General features: G+C 34.7%; 2 protein-coding genes across 9 annotated transcripts; both read left to right on the top strand.

Moving 5' to 3' along the window:
* The first annotated feature begins 1701 nt into the window (after positions 1–1701).
* On the top strand, positions 1702–5809 carry LOC113309241. Of its 8 annotated transcripts, none has more exons than XR_003340460.1 (11): positions 1702–2306; positions 2517–2902; positions 3198–3284; positions 3407–3485; positions 3568–3730; positions 3951–4010; positions 4111–4333; positions 4420–4472; positions 4629–4721; positions 5201–5330; positions 5572–5633. XR_003340460.1 is itself a non-coding variant. In XM_026557649.1 (11 exons), the coding sequence occupies exons 6-11, from the start codon at positions 3695–3697 to the stop codon at positions 5647–5649; spliced, it is 543 nt and encodes a 180-aa protein (XP_026413434.1). In that variant the 5' UTR covers positions 1702–2306; positions 2517–2582; positions 2739–2902; positions 3198–3284; positions 3407–3485; positions 3568–3694; the 3' UTR covers positions 5650–5809. The 8 variants fall into 8 exon arrangements, 7 of the variants coding, with proteins under 7 accessions (XP_026413434.1, XP_026413435.1, XP_026413436.1 ...); XM_026557649.1 differs by lacking the exon at positions 5201–5330 and having other exon boundaries at positions 2517–2582; positions 2739–2902; positions 5572–5809; XM_026557650.1 differs by lacking the exon at positions 5201–5330 and having other exon boundaries at positions 2517–2582; positions 2718–2902; positions 5572–5809.
* Positions 5810–10427: 4618 nt separating this feature from the next.
* On the top strand, positions 10428–19441 carry LOC113307724 (glutamine-dependent NAD(+) synthetase-like). The gene is made up of 14 exons (XM_026556169.1): positions 10428–10465; positions 11154–11372; positions 14922–15227; positions 15344–15567; positions 15657–15760; positions 16183–16317; positions 16470–16638; positions 17115–17250; positions 17392–17530; positions 17779–17955; positions 18155–18322; positions 18487–18582; positions 18815–18943; positions 19090–19441. Exons 2-14 carry the CDS (start codon positions 11179–11181, stop codon positions 19315–19317), a joined length of 2205 nt encoding a protein of 734 aa, XP_026411954.1. The 5' UTR covers positions 10428–10465; positions 11154–11178; the 3' UTR covers positions 19318–19441.
* Positions 19442–20220: the final 779 nt, after the last annotated feature.

The following is a 20220-nucleotide window of genomic DNA, read 5'->3' as shown; positions in this document are numbered from 1 at the left end:
TTTGAGACTGAGTTTCTCACTACAAGCTTCATAGCCTAAAATCTCACAGTCTACAGCATGTACATCAGTTCATAAAACTGAGTACTGCACTACCTTACAACAGTTTGCAGGCTTAAACTAAGATTGTAGGCAAGTTCAGAAAACTGCAGCACAACTTCACTGCAAAGAGACTGCCCTTATCGGAAATAGCTAAATAGAAAGCTAAATAGAAACTAAGGTCTAAGTCTACTAATCTTTTCCGGACTAACTAAATAGAAACCAAGGTCTAACATAATAAACTGCACCACCTATATTATTAAACCATGGGAACCGAATAAATTTATTTTTGACACATTGCAAGAAGCTGACCATCAAATATTTGTGGACCAATTGAATTGGGATCATATGTACTGATAGTACATCTCTATCACACTAAAATCGAGCTAAGATATATGTGGGGAAAACACAAACAAGATATTGTGTCCCTTTATCTCGTTGATTAGTTAGTCGAGAAAACTATTAGGTTTTCATACATAAGCTTAGAAGAGAGAGAAAATTACTCAAACCTAATCTCTTTCTATTTTTCCTTCGCCTCTCAAGTCTCACCCACTCACTTTTTATTTTTCCTGATACCTTTTTCTTCTCCTTCCCATTTTATTCTCTTTGAAATCATCGAAATCTCTTGAAATCGAACTCAATCTGTCCATATTCATATTCAGTTTGTAAGTCGAACTCAGTTTGTAAGTCGTTAGACCGAATTTGAAGTTCGAATCGACACTGAGCTTCATATTCATCGATTTTGATGATGTATCATGCTAAGTTTGAAGTTAAAACCCTCTTAGAGCTTCGTGGTTCATAGATTGTATCACATTATACTGCATTTTAAGTTCAATCGATATCGAGCTTCATATTTAGCGATTTTGATGACGTATCATGCTAAGTTTGAAGTCAAAACCCTCTCGGAGCTTCATGATTCATAGATTGTTTGCCATTATACTGAATTTGAAGTTCGAATCGACATCGAGCTTCATATTTATCGATTTTGATGATGTATCATGCTAACTTTGAAGTCAGAACCCTCTCAGAGCTTTTTGGTTCATAGTTTGTAAGTCATTATATCCAATTTGATGTTCGAATCGACATTGTGCTTCATATTTATTGATTTCAATGATGTATCCTGCTAAGTTTGTAGTTAGAACCATCCCGGAACTTCTTGGTTCATAGTTTGTATGTCATTATATCACATTTGAAGTTTGAATCAATACTGAACTTCATATTTGTCGATTTTGAGGATGTATCCTGATAATTGTGAAGTCAGAACCCACCTGGAGCTTCTTGGTTCATAATTTGTATGTCGTTATATCATATTTGAAGTTCAAATCGACAATGAGCTTCATATTTATCGATTTCGATGAGGTATCCTACTAAACTGAGTCTACCATTATGAACTAAAGGTACTTCATGATCAGTATAACTAGTCAAAATTACTTCATGACCTATGTGACTAGTTGAAATTCAATCCGAAAGCACAAAGAGAAAGCACAAAAACACAAAGAGAAAGCACAAATAAAAAACATTTGTTTGATCCGTATGAATGTCTTAAATCAAATCATTACCGTCCAAAGATTTTCAAGAATCCGTATGACTATCTAATCAACATCCACATTTATTTATATAAAAAACGAAAATTTTCTCTCACACTTCTCTTCCCTTCCGCTCATCTCTTTCTCTCTAAACGCCTCCACCTTTTCCCTTCCGCGCTGAAAAAACCCTAACTTATAACGCCTCCACCTTCATTTTCGTTCAATTGAACACAGGAAATTGAAGAGACGGATAGTTATTTCATATCATCTCAACTATCTCTTCGTTCGATTGAACACATCCTCGATTCCTCATCTTCCAGACTTCCACCACCGAAGCTTTACTCTTTCTTTTGTTTTTTCTTCTAATTCCTCACCCTTATAATCGAGATTAGGAATTAGTTCGTGTAGGTGATGCTGATAGAGGAAACAGGCTTCGAGAAGACGTAAAGATGGGGAGTTTAATTTGAAAAGTTAGGGTTTTGAATTTTATTGAAGTTTCAATTTAGTGATAAACAAGAAGAAATTAGAGATTGGGTTTGGTGATTTGAGCATTATAAATCGATATGTTGAGCTAAAATTGGAGAAAGAAGTGAGATCAGAGGAGGAAATTTAGGGTTCTAAGAATAGATGATGGTGATTGAAAATAAAATTGATAGTTAGGGTTTGAAGTGATGATTCAGAAGTTCAATCGAGGCAAAACAGGAAATCAAAATCAACTGCTTCAATCTAACAGTTTGGATAAAGGTATAATTCTTTTATCCCTAATACATATATGAATTTGGTAAGCTCATTTATGCACAGGAACCCTAGTTCCCTAATTTTGAATGGTTTACTTCCTTAATTTTGAATGGTCTTTTGTTTACGGAGAAACCCTAGTTCCCTAATTTTGTTATTAGTAACTCGTAATTCCCTATTGTTGAATGATCTTTTTTAACTTGGTAGTAGCTATTTCAGGTCTAATTGCAGTCGATTTTAAATGGCTTCGTTGGGATTGCAGATTTCAATTGAACTACTATCTAGGTTTATCTCCGGGTTCTCTATAATTCTTTCTTCTTTATTGAACTTCTAATCTTTGTATCTGAACCATGGCCTCAGTTTCCATTCCAGGTTAGCTTTATTGATCAGTTTATAGCAAACTAATGAATTGAATATTAGGTTGTCTTTGATTGATGTCAGATTTGTCAGTGAGTCACTCATGTGTGGACAAATATGAATTTTTTGCTCTGTGTATTCCAAATATGGACAAATATGGACAAAAGGGGGGATGAATGAGGAGACTGATGGAAGATCTAAGAAGACGTGATGTTGATCTAACTTTTCGTTTCCAACTTTTTAATTAGGTTTGTTCTGTTATTTCAAATTAGGGTTTTAGAATTATTATGTTGATATTCGGCTATTTCAAATTAGGGGTTTGATCTGTTGTCTAAAAATTTGGGTTTGTTTCTTATATCACTAGGAGAGAAAAAAGCTTTGCATATGTTTTGGGTTCTGAGCATGTAAGAATGAATTACAGATAACAGTTATAAGTGAAATGCAGTAGTTCTTAGCATGAATATAGCTTTGTTTATGTGATGTTTGTTATTTTGTATAACACTTATGTTTTCTATTGAAATGTCATTGTGCAAACTGATACAGGTAAAGGTGAAGGTTCTGTCAAGGAGACGAACCTCGTGAATGAAACAGTCAGGTTTGCCATGGAGTATACTGATGCAAGTCCTATCGGTAAAAGAGTGTCATGAAATTTTTTTTCTTTAGAAGTATTTATGATATGGGTAGCTTCATAATCTTATAATACCTGGTTGGTGTAAGTTAAACTTCTTGTTTATTTTTCTCATTTGTTGTAGATGAGTATGGGTGAAAACTCCAACAACGCAGCTGGGCTTCTACCAAATCCTGTCGCTGATCCTCAAACTGGAACGCGGGGTAAGCTCCATTTGTACTCAATTTATATATACCTAAAGCAGACTAATTTTATCTACTAATCCTTTACTTTTGCTTTTAAAAGTAGGATTAATAAACTCCATACTACTCATTCATGGGCGTTCCTCGAAGTCAATGTTATTCCACAGTATAATCAACTGGTAAGGAATCCAAACCTGAAGTGATCGTTGGCATCCGAGATTCTGGAAGATATGCAGCTGAATTGCAAGTTCATTCATAGTGTATTGGTATTGCTCTCTCGCTCTCTCTTTGTACTGCACCCTTGATATCGCTTTCCCTTTGATCTTATTGCTCCTCAAACCCTAGATTACACAGCTATTACTACTGAGAAAAGCCCTTAATATTTGTTCAAATTTGTAAATCCTTTGGTTCTCAATTTAGTACTTGTTTTATGTATTTTTCTTGTTTTGATTTTCTGGTTTTGATAATGTTGTTTGTTTTATGCAGAGTACTGATATGGAAGCGCTTCAAAATTTAACTGTTGAATGTGATTTGGATTCAAAACAGGTTTGGGAATTTTTTTAGTTAGGTTTTTGTTGTGGTGTTTTCTTTAGTCCTATGAATGAACTGCTGGATGTGTAATTTCCGTTTTCTGATTTTATTGTAGGGGTCTGATTATGGTGAGAAAGAAGTGGTGGAGGGGAATGTGTTAATGTTGGAGTGGTTGGATGGCTGGTTCTTGTGTGTGTCTGTATTGGCGGTGGTACTCTTGTACCTGGAGGTTAGCTGCTGGTTGTGTTGTCTTTATGCGCATCTCAACTTCATGTCCAGGTTGAATTTTGTTGGAGGTCCTATGTGTTGGAATACCCGTACATTTTCTGCATCAACCGGTATGGATGTTACTGATTACTTATTGCAGTCTTGTTTTGTTTATTATGTCTTTGTTAACTATTTATGTGGGCAATTGGTTTTTCAGGTGGCGAGGCCTTCTGTAATGGACAGACAAGCCATGTTAGCGAAACTGATCGGGTGAGTACTGGTTGCTTAGATAATTTTATCAGTAACTTACGCATCAATTTTGTCTTTTTCTTTATTTAATCTAAGTTTGTTGCATATTATAGTATATGCAAAGAAAGTTTGGGTTTGTCATAATAATTGCAATGTGAATTTGGTTATTTTGTCCAGGTGGATAGATCTCTTCGAGTGACTGAATTTGGATATGAACATGATGATGCATGGGAAACAAATATATATTTAAATAATTTACTGATCAGCAGGGTACGTATACATTCTTTTGAGTTATCTCACTAAATTATAACAAAAATTAGAATCAAACCTTAGGGTTTTTCTGAGGGGCCATGCTAGTAGAATCACTTACGCATTTGAGCAGCCATGTTTTTTCCTAGTATAGGTGGTGTTAAGCCAGCATCACGAAGGCCTGTGGCAGTAGCAATGCCAATTACATGATCACTTGTATGCCCTGGTTTAACATTCCCCCTGAGTACAATATATGGTGTTTTCAGCCGAACCTGAGCTTCTTTAACTTCATTTCTTCTTTATACTGTTTATTTTTTTTTCTTGCTTCCTTTTCCCTCGGTGTATCCTGTGGAAATTATGACTTAAAACCCGGTATGCTTCTTTTGGGGTCATAATTCGGCCAACTCATGTCTCCTGTCAATCTGAATTTCCTTTTGACCCCTGTTACTGCAAATACCCAGCTGCTTATTTTTCTTCTTGTCCATGTTCCTGTCACCCAGTTCGACAGTTCCTCAAGTGTTACATGGTACACCTGATAAACCTTTACCGACTGCAGCTTCATGGAAGGCCGCAGCTGGTCATATATCATCATTGTCCTCGTTAAGTAACCTGTATAGGACGTGCTGAACTGTAAGTATTCATGTTGAGTCTGTTTACTTACAATATAGGAAGTAGTAGTCATGTGAAGTGGAATGCCCACTACAGTCTATGTTTTGATTTAAAAATATCTAAGTTGTAGTTTGGAGTTTATGAAGAGAAATCAATAAACAATTTTAGTTTTTTCTTTAACCTGTTTTTATCTTTACTCCTCTCTTGATCAATGAAACTTGGAAATTTTGTCATTGACGTGTTCATTTTTATTGTTGGACAGGTCTTGCGTATTGAATGCCAAACGCCGGAATTACATGAACTGGTAACTTTGTCTAAGCTCATCATATGGTATTATTGAGAAGTTAAGCTTGGTTTTATTTTTTCGCAGCTCACAATGTTGATGGCTTTATATTATTTACGATTAAATTTTTGTACTTGGGTTTCTGTAATGAATACATGGATCACAGTATAATGTGAATGATTTGTAGATTGAGAATCAGAGTGTATATGAAAAAGAAGAAAGTGCAGGTGTGTGTGTCAGTTTTAATTATATTACTGGAAGCCCATTTAATTGTATTGCAGGCCTTTAAACTGGAAGCCCAGGTCCACCATAGTGACCCGGGCTATCCATATTTTTTTATTTGTTATTTTAAAAATTGTCACAGTTATTTTTGAAATTGTTACAAAAAGAAACACCTGTCAGCATCACTGTTTTGTTACAACTTAAAGTAACAGTTTTAACGTTACAGTAATCGTAACAACAAAGACACGTGTCCTTTAAGTAATTGTGGGTAAACTTAGTAACTCGTATATGTGTTAGTATAACCGTGACCAAATGTGACACGTGTCCTACGTCCAATCGTTGCAAACTAATTATTCACACTTATATCTGTTGTTGTATATGTGACAGTAAGGGACACGTGTCTACAACATAATTGTTGTAATTATTAAGTAACAATTAAAAACGCTGTATTAGTTGTTGCAGTAAGTCACGTGTCGCAACCATAAAATTAGTTCAGTCGTTACTGTTTAATTTGTAACGTCTATAAGATGTGACTTTAATTAATAATTGTCACAGAAAAAAGCGTTGCAACATATTGCAACAATTATTTATAACAGCGTTTTACCAACGGTCTATAAGTGTTACAAATGAAATCAGTAACAGATATGTCCTGTGACAAAATCCTGGATTTGGTGTAGTGCCATGTCTTATATCCTCTTATAAAAGTACCCCCATCTCTTTTATTATAATCTGCAAAGATTCTGAATGCCCCCATCTCTTTTAATCTTCAAAGAGATTCAGATCTAACCACAAATAGTTTTGGTGATTGTCTAGCATTCTAGATTCATGCAACCCCAAATAGTTTTGGCGATTGCCTAGCATTATAGAGTCATTGTTGGCTATCTTGTGTATAAACTGCGATGAAACCAACAGAGAAGAAGAGATATGCAAACCCAATTAGACGAAACCAAAGTCGAGGCAAGGATTATATCCTCTAGCCTTAAGAAAGATTCACCCCGCACTGGTGCTTATGGATTATCGATGTCTGTGTCCCAGGATACAACGATATAGTAACACTTCAAACTTCGAGAAACGACGAACCAAAACTTAAAATGATGAACTCTCTCATCGACACAAAACTTAAAATATGATTTTAGAATGGAGTAGAAAGATAATTAGGTTTCTGATTATATTCTAATCTAAGTGTGCAGGGCATTTATAGAAATCATTGGTACCTTTCTAATGAACCGTCATGATGCTTCAAGTACTTCTTCAATGAAGAATCATGATTCTTCAAGGATTTCTAAAGGGTTGTGTTTTTAGAATTCCAACTTGAATTCCTAAGGGTTACATCCCTTCACGTATTCCCTTTTAGGTTTCTGTTGGTTTCCCAACTGAAACTAACTTAACCTAACTAATTAGGCCAAATTAAAATTAATCCCGTTAATCCAACCCAACACCCAAATCCAATAAGGTACTAGCCAAATGACTTTTCCATTCATATACGAAAATTGAATTCAATTTTCCAACAGTCATGTGACAACTTACTAAGATCCCACAACTCACCTGAATTTTGCATTTTTGTCTATGGATGTGCTGCATCTAGTGGTTATCTATGCTTGTTTAGCATTCCACAGTAATCAACTTGCTAAGATCTCCTAAGTCGCATACTCCAGTTTCGGCACTTCTAATTGGCTAAGGTACATCTTTTCTTATAACTGAATGCAGTCTAGAGTGGTTTATTATAACAAGGCCTGTTGATGGAAAGAGTGTCGACGGATTTCGTGATGGTGGTTTGGTTGTGGATCAAGCAGTGCTTACGGCTATGGATTTTGAGTAGATGGGGGATTTGGGGCGAAAGTGGCGCTGGAGTTAGGGTTCATGTGATGGAAGATTCAGTTTCAATTTTAGCTCTTTTAGGGCTAGGGTTTCCATTTTTCTGGGATCTCACATTTGTACGTGAGTTTGCATTCCATGGGCTTTGTATTTCTATTATTTGGGCTTCTTATATTTTTATGAGAAGTAATCATTTGGGGTGGGCGTTGTATTTCTATTGTTGGGGCTGCTTATATTTTCATGGGAAGTATTCATTTGGGGTTGTACATGAATGAAGGAATTTATCCCAAAATTATACATGGTTGAATCGAGTCTCAAATTTGCAAATACTTACATTTTAGTAACTATTTTGTTTTCCAGTCGATCTCTCTTTGGCTCTGCAGATCATTTTGGAAAGTTTACTCCACTCTTTGTAATGGCAGTAGTGAACTTCATTTTGAATGGTGTCTTCACCAGTTTGTTGTTTGTCTACATAAGTGTCTGCCTATTGTAGTTTCCAGCATTTTTTCATTTTGGTCCTAAATACAAAGGCAAAGACAGAAAAACTTTATTGTATTAAAACCAGGGCCGTCTCTGCCAATTCGACGATCTTGTGCCAAAAAGCATAGAACACCCTTTTACGTAATAATTTTTTTTCACACATTCAAATAAAATCTACTGTCTAACACTGAAATGAAGTAATTCATGTCGCACAAATTAAGAACAATATTAAAAAGTCAGGAACTTTCCATCAAAAATGAAAACAAACAAATTTTTAAGAAGTAAAATTTGAGGACAAAGCTACGTCCATAAACAGATTGAAGCAGACAGCCACCAGCCAGTTACTCTTTCATTTTAGAACCTGTGATGTAATTTTTCCCGTTCTAGATAGAGTACCTGCATTAAAGCAAGAACAAAAAAAAAAATTAGCAAGGAAACTGAAGCCAAAAAAGATGCTCCAGTTGTAAACTGTAGTTTAGTGGAGTCTCCGAAGATGTAAATACTGTCACATGATCCATTACCAACGTGCAACTAAAGAAAGAGAGTAGTTAGTTGTTAGTGAACACAACTAACTATAGTTATAAGGGGTATTCTAAAATGTGGAAATGATGAACTTACCCTTAATCTAATTTAATTTAAAGCCAACCTAATAACTATATATATATATATAACCACCATCTCCTCCCACCACCTCCTCCCGCCACTGCTGTCCACCACCACCGACCATCACCTATCACCTCCGACTACCACCACCACCAATCACCACCACCACCTCTCTCTCTCTCTATATATATAGCTTAATTTAAATCATTAACAAAAATATTCTCACAAACCCATTATTTGTTATTCGTTTTTGGTTGAAAAAATGAGAAGTAATCATCAAAATGAGCTGAAAATGGAAGTTGCAGAGAGAAGTTCGGCTAGGAATTATGTGAAAACTTTGTCAAACTAACCGAACTCAACTTCAATGGAGGTTTTTTATTTTCAGAAAAAAGTTCGTTTACATCGTAAAAAATGTCTCAGCTGAACTTTTAGTTCAGTTACGTCGTAAAAAGTTCGGTTACGTCACAAAAAGTTCGGTTACGTGGTAAAAATTTCGGTTACGTCACAAAAAGTTCGGTTACGTCGTAAAAAGTTCCGTTACGTCACAAAAAAGTTTGACTTCGTCGTAAAAAGTCCGGTTATGTCACAAAAAAGTTCGGTTACGTCGCAAAAAAATCGGTTACGTCGCAATTTTTTTCTCCTAACCGAAATTTTCTCTGAAAAACCTATATATTGAGTTCGGTTACGTCCCAAATTTTTTCTCCCAACCGAACTTTTTCTCTGAATGAAAAAACTCCATTAAAGCTGAGTTCGGCTACCTGTTCTTCAGATGTCGTAGCTGAATTTTTTTAACCAAACCGAAATCAATTTGTAAGTTTTTCATTTTTAGGAATGTTTTGGCCAATTCAAGCACCATTAACTAAATTTGAAGTATCCGTAAGTACCCAAAACATCATACTTTTGTTGTGGCTCTTAAATTAAAAGATCTAACTTTTTTTCTTCCAAAACCCTCATCTTCATCTTCTTCTTTTCCCTCTCAATAATTCTTCTTTTGAAAAAAATCAACTTACTAATTGAATCCCACTAATCATTAATTAACTCAATAATCATTACACTAATTTAATTAGAAAGGATAATTTTGGTACTAAAATAAATATATGGAAAAGAGGTATTTCATTTTACTTCCAAATATCCACCCCAAAAAGAGATAGTAGTCCCTCTCCAAAATGGAGTAGTGCCCAAAAAATCGTTCCTTACTGATCCACTTTCAAATTCTTTGTCTAGCTTTACGAAGTGCACGTACCATATAGTTGTAAAAGTTCGTAAGATAGAGAAGCAAAAGGAGCAAATATCACTAGTCTACTTTCAAATTATTTCATAATAATAAGTGAATTGCATCGTTGACTATTAGTCGTATCATGGAATGCTTCAATAATATATATATATATATGAAAATTTTTGAGAAATCCAAGTTTGATTCCTCTCTCTTCCAACAATCCACCATTAAAATTGCATACATCTAGCCCAAAAAGTATAATCGGTTGAAAATAACAGTTCTAGATTGAATTTAAAATTTCAATTTCTCAGATGGACTAAATCAACCTTTATCTGTTACATGTTATTAACAAAAAAAAAATTAACATAATTTCTTTAATAACGGGTAATTAATCTGGGCGTTTTTGTGGGCATCTTTTTAGGGCGGCAATTTCTCCTTTTTCTCTTTCCTTCTAAGATGTTCACTTTCATTATGGTTACCTTCTTTTTCTCCCTGTTCTATTCTTCCGGATATGCTCTCTTCTCTTTTTTCTTCACGGTAGAAACCCTTATCTTTCTCCCAGTTTTATATTCTATTTCCATCTCTCTTCTTTTTCATAGTAAAAAGTTCCAACGTTAGACCTTGTTAATGGTCTGTGAATAATAAGTTGATAGCAACCTTTATGTGTTTAATGTAGAATTGCATTATATATATAGAAGTCGTGACATGGATAATTCAGAGTTGATTTTTCTTTCGCTGTCTTATGTAGAATAGTAAACAACTTTTGATACTATTAACGTCAAATGACGTGCCGGGACTTTCACCGCCAAGAAAGATCCCAATCTTTTTCACTTGGAGGATGATCCAGTCTTGGATCTATTTTTCTTTTTTCTGCGAAGAGCAACAAAGTGATTCAAAGTATTATCTCTGTCCCATGAAATGGCGTCTTTTACTTTTCTAATTTTACCTATTTTTAGTAGTCGTGGTATGGAATAAATCAGAAGAGCTACGTTTTGATGGTTTGACTTAGAAAAATTATGAAATCAACATTTTGACTTGCAGATACATGATAATTTGCACTTTCTGAACATGGTTCATTGAGCATTCTTTCGATCTTTCTTTCCGAGGAAATTTCTTCTGCTGGGCTCGTTTTCCACGTTTTTTTTTGTCAATGGGTTTCTGTCTGCATTCTTATTCTGGCCAGCACCACTATTTGAATAATGTGATTAACCCACTGTTCCATTAGGGTTTCCCTTGAGTCCTGAAAAGAGATGAGGTTGCTTAAAGTTGCAACGTGCAATTTAAATCAATGGGCAATGGATTTTGATTGTAATTTAAGAAATATCAAAGAATCAATCGCAAAATCTAAAGAAGCTGGTGCCGTAATTCGACTTGGACCTGAACTTGAAATCACTGGTTATGGATGTGAAGATCATTTCTTAGAGCTTGATACTATTACTCACTCGTAAGTGCACAATCCGCATATTCCCTCGGTCCGTCTTTAATTTTATATTTTGTCCCTAATTTTATTTTTATATGCTATTTTTCCAAACAAATCCTTACTAGCTAGTGTTATTAGAAAAAAATAGTTTGGAGAAATATAAAGAAATTGGGTAGCCATGTTTATAATCACTTTTCAAAATATAATTTTTTTAATTTGCCAAATATGTTAATTCGAAATTTTAACACAAAACGGCAAATAAAAAAAATTACAAAAAAACAAAGATTTCTTCTCATATTTTCCTTAAAAATTGTGCAAATAACAAAAGCCTAAAATTCTATAGAACTGATGGAGTATATGATATTCGATAATTAATTTATTTCGGTAAATGGGTTAATCAACCAAAAAATTGTTTTCCTTGAAATCAATTCATTCGAATTCCAATTTCAATAGGCTTCTCTTAAATATAACCCATGCTTTTATTAACTATTACCCACATAAAATAAGTCATTAATTCAGCCAAATTGGTTCTTCTGGTTATTAACATAACCCATAAAATTATACATAATTTTTATATATAGCCCAAAATATATTATCAAATCCCTAAATCAAAAAAATAAAACAAAGTTAATCATGTATTTTCATAATTAGATTTATGTAATATCTGTGGCATATATAATTGATGATCTTAGAATACCCAGTTTCATATAATCATGATTGAGAAAAAAGAAAATCATCTTAGATTTTTTTTATAGAATAATAATGCTTATGGAGTTTTAGAAAATTGATTTTAGGAAAAGAATCAAAACCCTAGTTGATTTCATTTCGTCTTTCGATTGATATTGTTGTGGAGAAGTTTTAAAGGAATAGTTAGAATACAACCTCAATTGATAATCATGATTTGGAAAAATAACATCGTTTCATAGAAAAAGTGAAAAGTTAGATTTAGTTTTTTATGGAGGAAAAGTTAAAAATTAAGGTTTGATTTGTAAAAATAATGAGAGAAGGATTAGAAAGAAATTGAAATATAATTTAATTTTAATAGGGTTCATATTTTAATTTTGGGGAAGAATAAGTTTTTTTTTTTTTGGACAATCAACATATTTCAATTCATTCAAATCCAAACAATAATTACATGTTCGCTTACAAAAATAACAAAAACATCAAAATAAAAGATAATCAAGACCCTAATACAAATAAGGACATCAATTACAAGTTGATCGCGAAGAGAAAGAGAAATAAACTGTAAAGATATCCAATTTTTCTTATGTATAAGGGAGAGATGATGGTATATCCTGAAGTGATTTCCAGCCATTTAGTCAGATTGTAGTCTTCTTCGATAAGAGATGCTCCTAAAAAAATGAGTAATTTGCCCATGAATTTGTCGATCCCACACAAACACAGATGCTGATTGAAAGCGATATAGTGATGAACCGTCGATGTTTTTGAATCGAGATAAGCAAGCCACGAACTAGACATTAAAATTTGAAGAACTCGCCCCACAACGACGAAGAAAAATCGCCCCAAAATGGCGAAGAAATATGTCAAAAGACACCAGAAACGATGTAAAAACATTTTATTCATTACCTACTACCAAAAACTTTGAAAGAAAAAAGAATTCTTGCTCAGATCTGGTTCAAAAGTACCAAATCTGAGCAAGGCAGCTCAGAGGTTTTTTTTTTCTTTTGAGGAAAAGAGGAGAAAGAGACAGAAGAGATCTAGATAGAGAAATAAGATTATGAGTTAAAAGATTAAGACTCGTTTGGTAATTTTGGTTTTTCATTTTAACTTAAATTTTTTAGGCTATAGTTAATAAAAGCATGGGCTAGATTTATAAGAAGCCTTTCCATATATACTAATTTAGTTTTCGTTTTCAACTTGAAAAGTAGAAACATCATCAATTTGATCTTGATCTAGAAAAAAAAACCCAACTTTACCCAATTAGCATCGTAATAAAAAGCAAAAGTTACATACATCGTCTTTATGGGTTAATTTAACTCTCCTTTAGGGGAAGACCGATAAGCTCGGTGGAGAGATGACTAACAGGGTATTTTAGGACATGAGATATAAAATTGTGGGAAAATTAGGCGCAGGCCCAAAAAAAAATAATATTCTTATTGTCAGGTCCACAATTAATTTTAGATACCGTGACACCCAAAATTATCCGAAATTATTAAGAATCAATACATAACTCGTTATGCATAATATTTTTTCAGGTATAACTCGTTATGCAGCCTAATTTTTCAGGGGTATAATTGGCAACACAACTTGGATATAACATATCTAAAAATCGCGCCTTGGAATTTTACAAATTTTATATCGTTGGAAATCTTTTTAAGAGAGCTACACAACGAGTACAAACAAAAATATCAAATTATTGTTTTTCAAGAAAAAGTCGGAGGTGATCATCGTTTTAGGGAAAAGTTTTGAAAACTGACTACATATTCATTATGCAACCTCCAAAACAGATGCATAACACATTATGCAGACACATAACGAATTATGCAATCATTTTCTCGACTGCATAACAAAGTTATGCATCTATAACGAGTCATGTAGCCATTGTTTTGGTTGATTTTAGTCCGTACATAAAAAAATTGATGCATAATTGGTTATGCAACCATATTTAAGGATGCATATCAGGTTATGCATCCATTTTCTCGATGCATAAAAGATTATGCAACAATTTTCTCGACGCATAATGCATTATGCATCCATTTTCTCGACTGCATGATGCATTATGCATCAATTTTCAATTTCGCACAAAATTACAAAGATGCCGGATAATGTGTTATGCATCCATTTTTTGACTGCATGACATGTTATGCACTCATAACAACATCATTTTCTTCTTATTCTTCGTCGTTGTTCATCATCTAAGCTCAAATAAGCTTTATTATTATTCCCTATATTTTCTAAATCTCTAATTAATTTTTCTTCCTGTTCTACTTGTTTGAAACAATTACAAAACCCAATCTCCATCTCAGAACACACCTCAGATCCATCTTCTCAATCATAAAAAAAAAAAAAACCATTCATACATCTTTTGGAAATAACAAACAGCAAGATCTCGATTCATCTCATAACATCACCTCAAACCCCTAATTTTCGATTTCATTCATCTATTGTTTCCAATCTTCATGTGATTATATTGTCTATCAATATTATTGATCATAAGTCACAGTTGGGAGGAAGAAAAGAAAAATAATTGAAGAAGAAATTCCCGTGAAGAAGAAGAAGATAAGATACGAAGAAACCAAATTTTATAAATTGTGGGTTTGGGAGAAATTTTCTCACGAAAATTGGGTGCGCGCATGAACTTTTCCGCCCGTGCGTTTCACGGTGTAGAAAATCTGTAGAATGGGTCTCCCTGTAGTTTTCACATATAAAATTAGTTATAAAACATGGGTGAAATACCCAATTTGGATAATAGAAAAATATTTTTAGATTTTAGGATATTAGAACAATAGCCATATTTTGATTGTCTTCTATACCCAATAACCCAAAAAAATAGTTTTATCCTTTTAGCTTTAATTATTAAGAAATTTCTTTATGACTTCTTTTGTTGTGCAGATGGGAATGTTTAAAGGAAATTTTAGCTGGTGATTATACTGATGGAATATTATGTAGTATTGGGATGCCAGTAATTCGTGGATCTGAGCGTTATAATTGTCAACTTCTTTGTTATAACCGGAAAATTCTGATGATTAGACCAAAAATTTGGCTTGCAAATTATGGAAATTATAGAGAATTCAGATGGTTTACTGCATGGAAACAAAGAGACCAGCTTGAGGAATTTCAACTCCCACCAGATGTTGCTCAGGCTTTGTCACAAACATCTGTGCCTTTTGGTTATGGATACATTAGATTTCAAGACACGTAAGAATGCGTTTCAATAATTGTGTTTAGGTGGAGTTACAATACATTGGCTTTGCGTTTAAATTCTTTTGGGTATTGTGTTTGACTGTTTGATATCCGTGTTTTTAATTTTGTAGTGCTGTTGCTGCTGAAATTTGTGAAGAACTATTTTCTCCTGTACCTCCGCATGCTGAGTTAGCACTTAATGGTGTTGAAGTATTTCTTAATGCAAGTGGAAGTCACCATCAGTTAAGAAAGCTTGATGTCCGTCTTCGAGCTTTTATAGGTGCTACCCAAACTCGCGGAGGGGTTTATATGTACAGTAATCACCAAGGATGTGATGGTGCTCGTCTTTATTACGGTAGTGAATTGGCCATTTGAGTGACATCTTTCATGAAAAAAATTTGTTTTTTCTACAATATAATCACTGTTGTATTCTACATGTGGCAGATGGATGCAGTTGCATAGTTGTTAACGGGGATGTGGTTGCTCAGGGGTCTCAATTTTCTCTAAACGATGTCGAGGTTTTGGTTGCTCAAGTTGATCTGGACGTTGTAAGATTTAATTTCACGTTTTTCATAAACTTCTGGGTGGGTCTAGTATTATGGGTTAAACTTCTGGGTGGTCATTCAAGCATATAATTAGTGTGTGCGTGCATCGCATATCAGCAACGCTATTTTTTTACCAAAAATCTATTATTTTATGCCCTTATCAATTGAAGGGTTTGAACATCATTTAAGCAACATATAGACATAGTTTTTTAAATTTGTCCTCAAAGTATGTCTAAGGAGAGATATAATTACGTTGAAAAGTGAAAAAATTGATACTGTTATTATTAATACTCGTTGGATCTTTTCCTAAATATATAAATTTTCTTAAATATTTTTTATAAGAATGGCTACCAGCCTACCACCAATGCCCGATATATATAGAATAAAGTATGATTGCTTTACACTATTTAAATTTGATTTGACAGGTTGCCAGTCTTAGAGGATCAATAAGTAGTTTTCAAGAACAAGCCAGTTGTAAGACCAAGGTTTCCTCCATAAAAGCACCGTATAAGCTCTGCCAATCTTTTAATCCCCAACTTTTGCTTTCGAGTCCATTGAAGGTCAGTTTATTTTTCATGTAAAGTTGTAAAGGTACTAATATATGTATTCCACCCAACATCCTGTACCATCCATTTCACTATTATAAGCTGTATATGATGAATCTCAATGGCGTGAGTGCGTACAAACTATAACGGTTGATCATTATATGCAGATTAAGTATCACTGTCCCGAGGAGGAGATAGCCTTGGGTGCTGGTTGCTGGATGTGGGATTACTTAAGAAGAAGTGGGGCTTCCGGTTTTCTGCTTCCACTTTCTGGTGGAGCCGACAGCTCTTCTGTAGCTTCCATTGTTGGATGTATGTGTCAGCTTGTTGTGAAGGGTAAGTTGTGTGGGCCTCATCTTGGATTTCATAGGTTCGTGGATTGGATCTGGATTTGGATTTGGGAGGATTCATGATTTAATGATCGCTCATAATCAAGCAGATTCTTTATATATGACTTGCTACTTCATGTCTGGATGAAATATACTAGGTTGTGAATTATGTATTTAGTGTTTGATCTTAAATAAGAAAAATACTAGTAGTCCTTTGTGGAATGGGTAGGTGAATTATGTAATGATGTATTTTCATTTGCATGTCTTATGGTTTTTCTGTCTTGCTTTCGCTGTGGTTTTTTTTTTTTTAGATAACAGGAGTAATTTTATTAATTAATGGTAATATGCCTACCTATGAGAGTTTATAAACATCCAGAAACATTATCAAGTTCCTCAATAAATAATTTCTCTCTTCTCACTTTTTTAGCAATGGCATCAGCTAAGTTTTGCTGTGGTTGATGATAGACAGATATATGTATGCAGAAATTGCAAATGGGAATGAACAGGTGAAAGCTGATGCAATAAGAATTGGTCATTACACTGACGGGGAGTATCCAACTGATAGCAAAGAGTTCGCCAAACGCATATTTTACACGGTTTACATGGGAACCGAAAATAGGTTGGATTTGAATTTGAACCCAGGGGGAGGACCTTTTATTTCATTTTTGGTTCTCAATAGTAATTAATTCGAAGTTCTTAATAAGTATTCACTCACCTTATATTTAAAGGGTTATTAAAGCTATTTTCTGTATTTCTGTAGTTCTGATGCCACAAAGGCGCGTGCGAAGTTACTAGCCGATGAAATCGGTTCCTGGCACCTTTATGTTTCCATAAATAGTGTCATTTCTTCCTTGCTATCCCTGTTCCAGACACTTACTAGAAAACGTCCACTTTACAAGGTATTCCTATAGTTTATCATGCTTTTCATTTTCTACATGTCTATGTGCTCGTAAGTTAGTGACACAAGATTAGTTCTCCATATATAGTTATATCCGCTTTTTTTCAACCTTATTCTTCCTTCCCGACCGAAATGAACTAGGAATGTATCTCTAGTAAAACATCTAGTTCTATGTCAATTTGTTCATGTTTCCTTTTATGAGAAAGAGACGGTTTCATTTTAGTAATTGAGTAGGATTTTTGTGTACAGGTTGATGGGGGATCAAACACTGAGAACTTGGCGTTGCAAAACATCCAGGCTCGTATTAGAATGGTACTGGCATTTATGTTAGCATCTCTCCTTCCTTGGGCTCATGGCAAGCCTAGATTTCATCTCGTTTTGAGTAGCTCAAATGCGGACGAAGCATTGCGTGGTTACTTAACAAAGGTAGCTTACTTTTTTGTCCATTCGAATTTCAGATGTTAAATGCAAGGTAGAGCTTGGACCTTGAACCTAGAATGCTAAAGCTCCATCAGTAATCTGCATTTCATATTCTATCAGCTACCATTTATTTTCCTAGTTGTTAGAGTTATACGTATTAGTCAAGTAACAGTATTGTTCCTATTTACACATTACTGTCTTGCAGTACGATTGCAGCTCTGGAGATATAAACCCCATAGGAAGTATTTGTAAGCAGGATATTCGAGCATTTCTGAGATGGGCTGCTGTCCATCTCGGTTATTCATCCTTGGCGGAAGTCGAAGCCGCCCCTCCAACTGCTGAGTTGGAGCCTACACGATCCAATTACATTCAGGTATAAAAGATTTTGCAACTGTGTCTTTCTCTGGTGTAACTTTTGTACAGCTCATCTTCCTTTTTGTGTGACGATTTCATTCCGCCATATCCTTCTTGTTTTCCTTATAAGTTTCCTTCATTAACTTATTTTTGATCCCTGATATTTTCGTTCGAGCAATTCAGTCAGATGTAGCTGACATGGGTATGACATACGAGGAGCTCTCAGTATATGGAAAACTGCGAAAAATTTCCCGATTTGGTCCAGTATCCATGTTTCAGGTACGTTTTGCAATCTTCAACAAACCTCTGAAAACTGAGCAATGATTATCCGGGAGGACTCTGACCCTTATATTCACTTCAAGAAAATGGAATCGAATAGTCTAGCCTCGGCGTTGGTTGATTTTTACATTATCTTAGTGAACTTATAAATTCTTGAGTGAAATCTTCAGATTCTGGTTACCTTCATGCCATCAGTTTTAGCCATTCATTGGACAATTATTTGGTGTCACAGAACCTTTGCTATAAATGGGGTGGAAGGTTAAGTCATTTAGAGATAGGAAACAAGGTGAAGCACTTCTTCAAGTACTACTCAATTAATCGACACAAGATGACCGTATTGCCACCTTCCTATCATGCTGAGGTATAGTTGCAGTTTCTTCTTCATCCTAGATTTAAATTATTTAACAACTAACCGACAGACAACAATCTTGCAGAAGTACGTGAGTAATTTACTGGTTGATGTCTTCAGAAAAAGTATATTTGAAAATCCATTTTATGTTGGTGCAGAGTTATGCGTTAGAAGACAACAGGTTCGATCTTCGCCAGTTCCTCTATAACCCAAGTTGGCCACATCAATTCCGCAAAATTGATGAAATTGTAAACCAATTAGAGGGCAATAAACCTGTTGTCAGAGCATCTGGCGAGAATGAGCAGATACGAGTTACCTTTGATGAGGGCAGTGGTGGAATGGGAGTTGTGGCTGAAGGATCATCTGATCCTAGAGCTGGCCCTTAAGTCAGTTTTCTCCTTGAATTAATCTAATATTTCTTCCTTTTTTTATCATTTTCATGAAAATATACTTCATTGTCGTATGATGTTTGACATGGTGTTTTTGGTTTACTTCATATTCCCTATTTTATGTCCCTCCTGTTAGATTTCGCTGTTAAACATCGACGACCAAATTTGGCCTAAGATTATTAACAGATTAAGCAAGTAGTTGATTCCTAATATTACATTATTGCAGTCAGTAATCTCCGGTACAATAAATGCATGCTGTAGTCTTATGGGTTTACACTATGTAGATGAGTCACCGGAGATGGGCACGAAAATAGGATAGCAGGCATAATTCTGTATTCTCTACTAATTTTCCATGGTATCTTGCTATGTTGTAAAAGGCGCCGGGCGAGGCGAGGCGCCAAGCCCAGCGCCTAGAGCGCCCGAGATTTAGAAAACAACATAACAAGCTTTATTTTGGCGCCTAGGAGCCTTTTTTTCCCAGGCGGTGGCTCTACGTATAGAGCGTCAAAGGCGCTCGCCTTTTACAACATAGGTATCTTATATAGATATTCTTTTGTATGTCCTGTTTGACTGTTATTTCTTGTACTGGAGTTAGATATCCAATTGATGATGCATGGATTATTATGTACCACTTGTAGTTAGAATTTCTAACTTAGAAATTGCTCTAGCTATCTCCATCTGTTTGCAATGCCATCAAGTTTTTATCACCAGACGTTTAGTTGCGGTACTTGATTCCATAACTTAGTTTTCGCTGGAACAAAACATTTAGTTCAGTCACAAAATTGATAGTTGAAATCGGGTTTGGTAATGGTCCTGATTGCTGAATCGTATAACCAAGTTTCCCTTTTTGATCATCATACTCATGAAATAGCTGTTTAAAAACAAGTATTCCAGATTCCA

Source organism: Papaver somniferum, chromosome 9, assembly GCF_003573695.1.
Source record: "Papaver somniferum cultivar HN1 chromosome 9, ASM357369v1, whole genome shotgun sequence".
Lineage (NCBI taxonomy): Eukaryota > Viridiplantae > Streptophyta > Magnoliopsida > Ranunculales > Papaveraceae > Papaver > Papaver somniferum.
The sequence above is the reverse complement of the archived record's forward strand: the minus strand, read 5'-3'. Positions and strand labels throughout refer to the sequence as shown.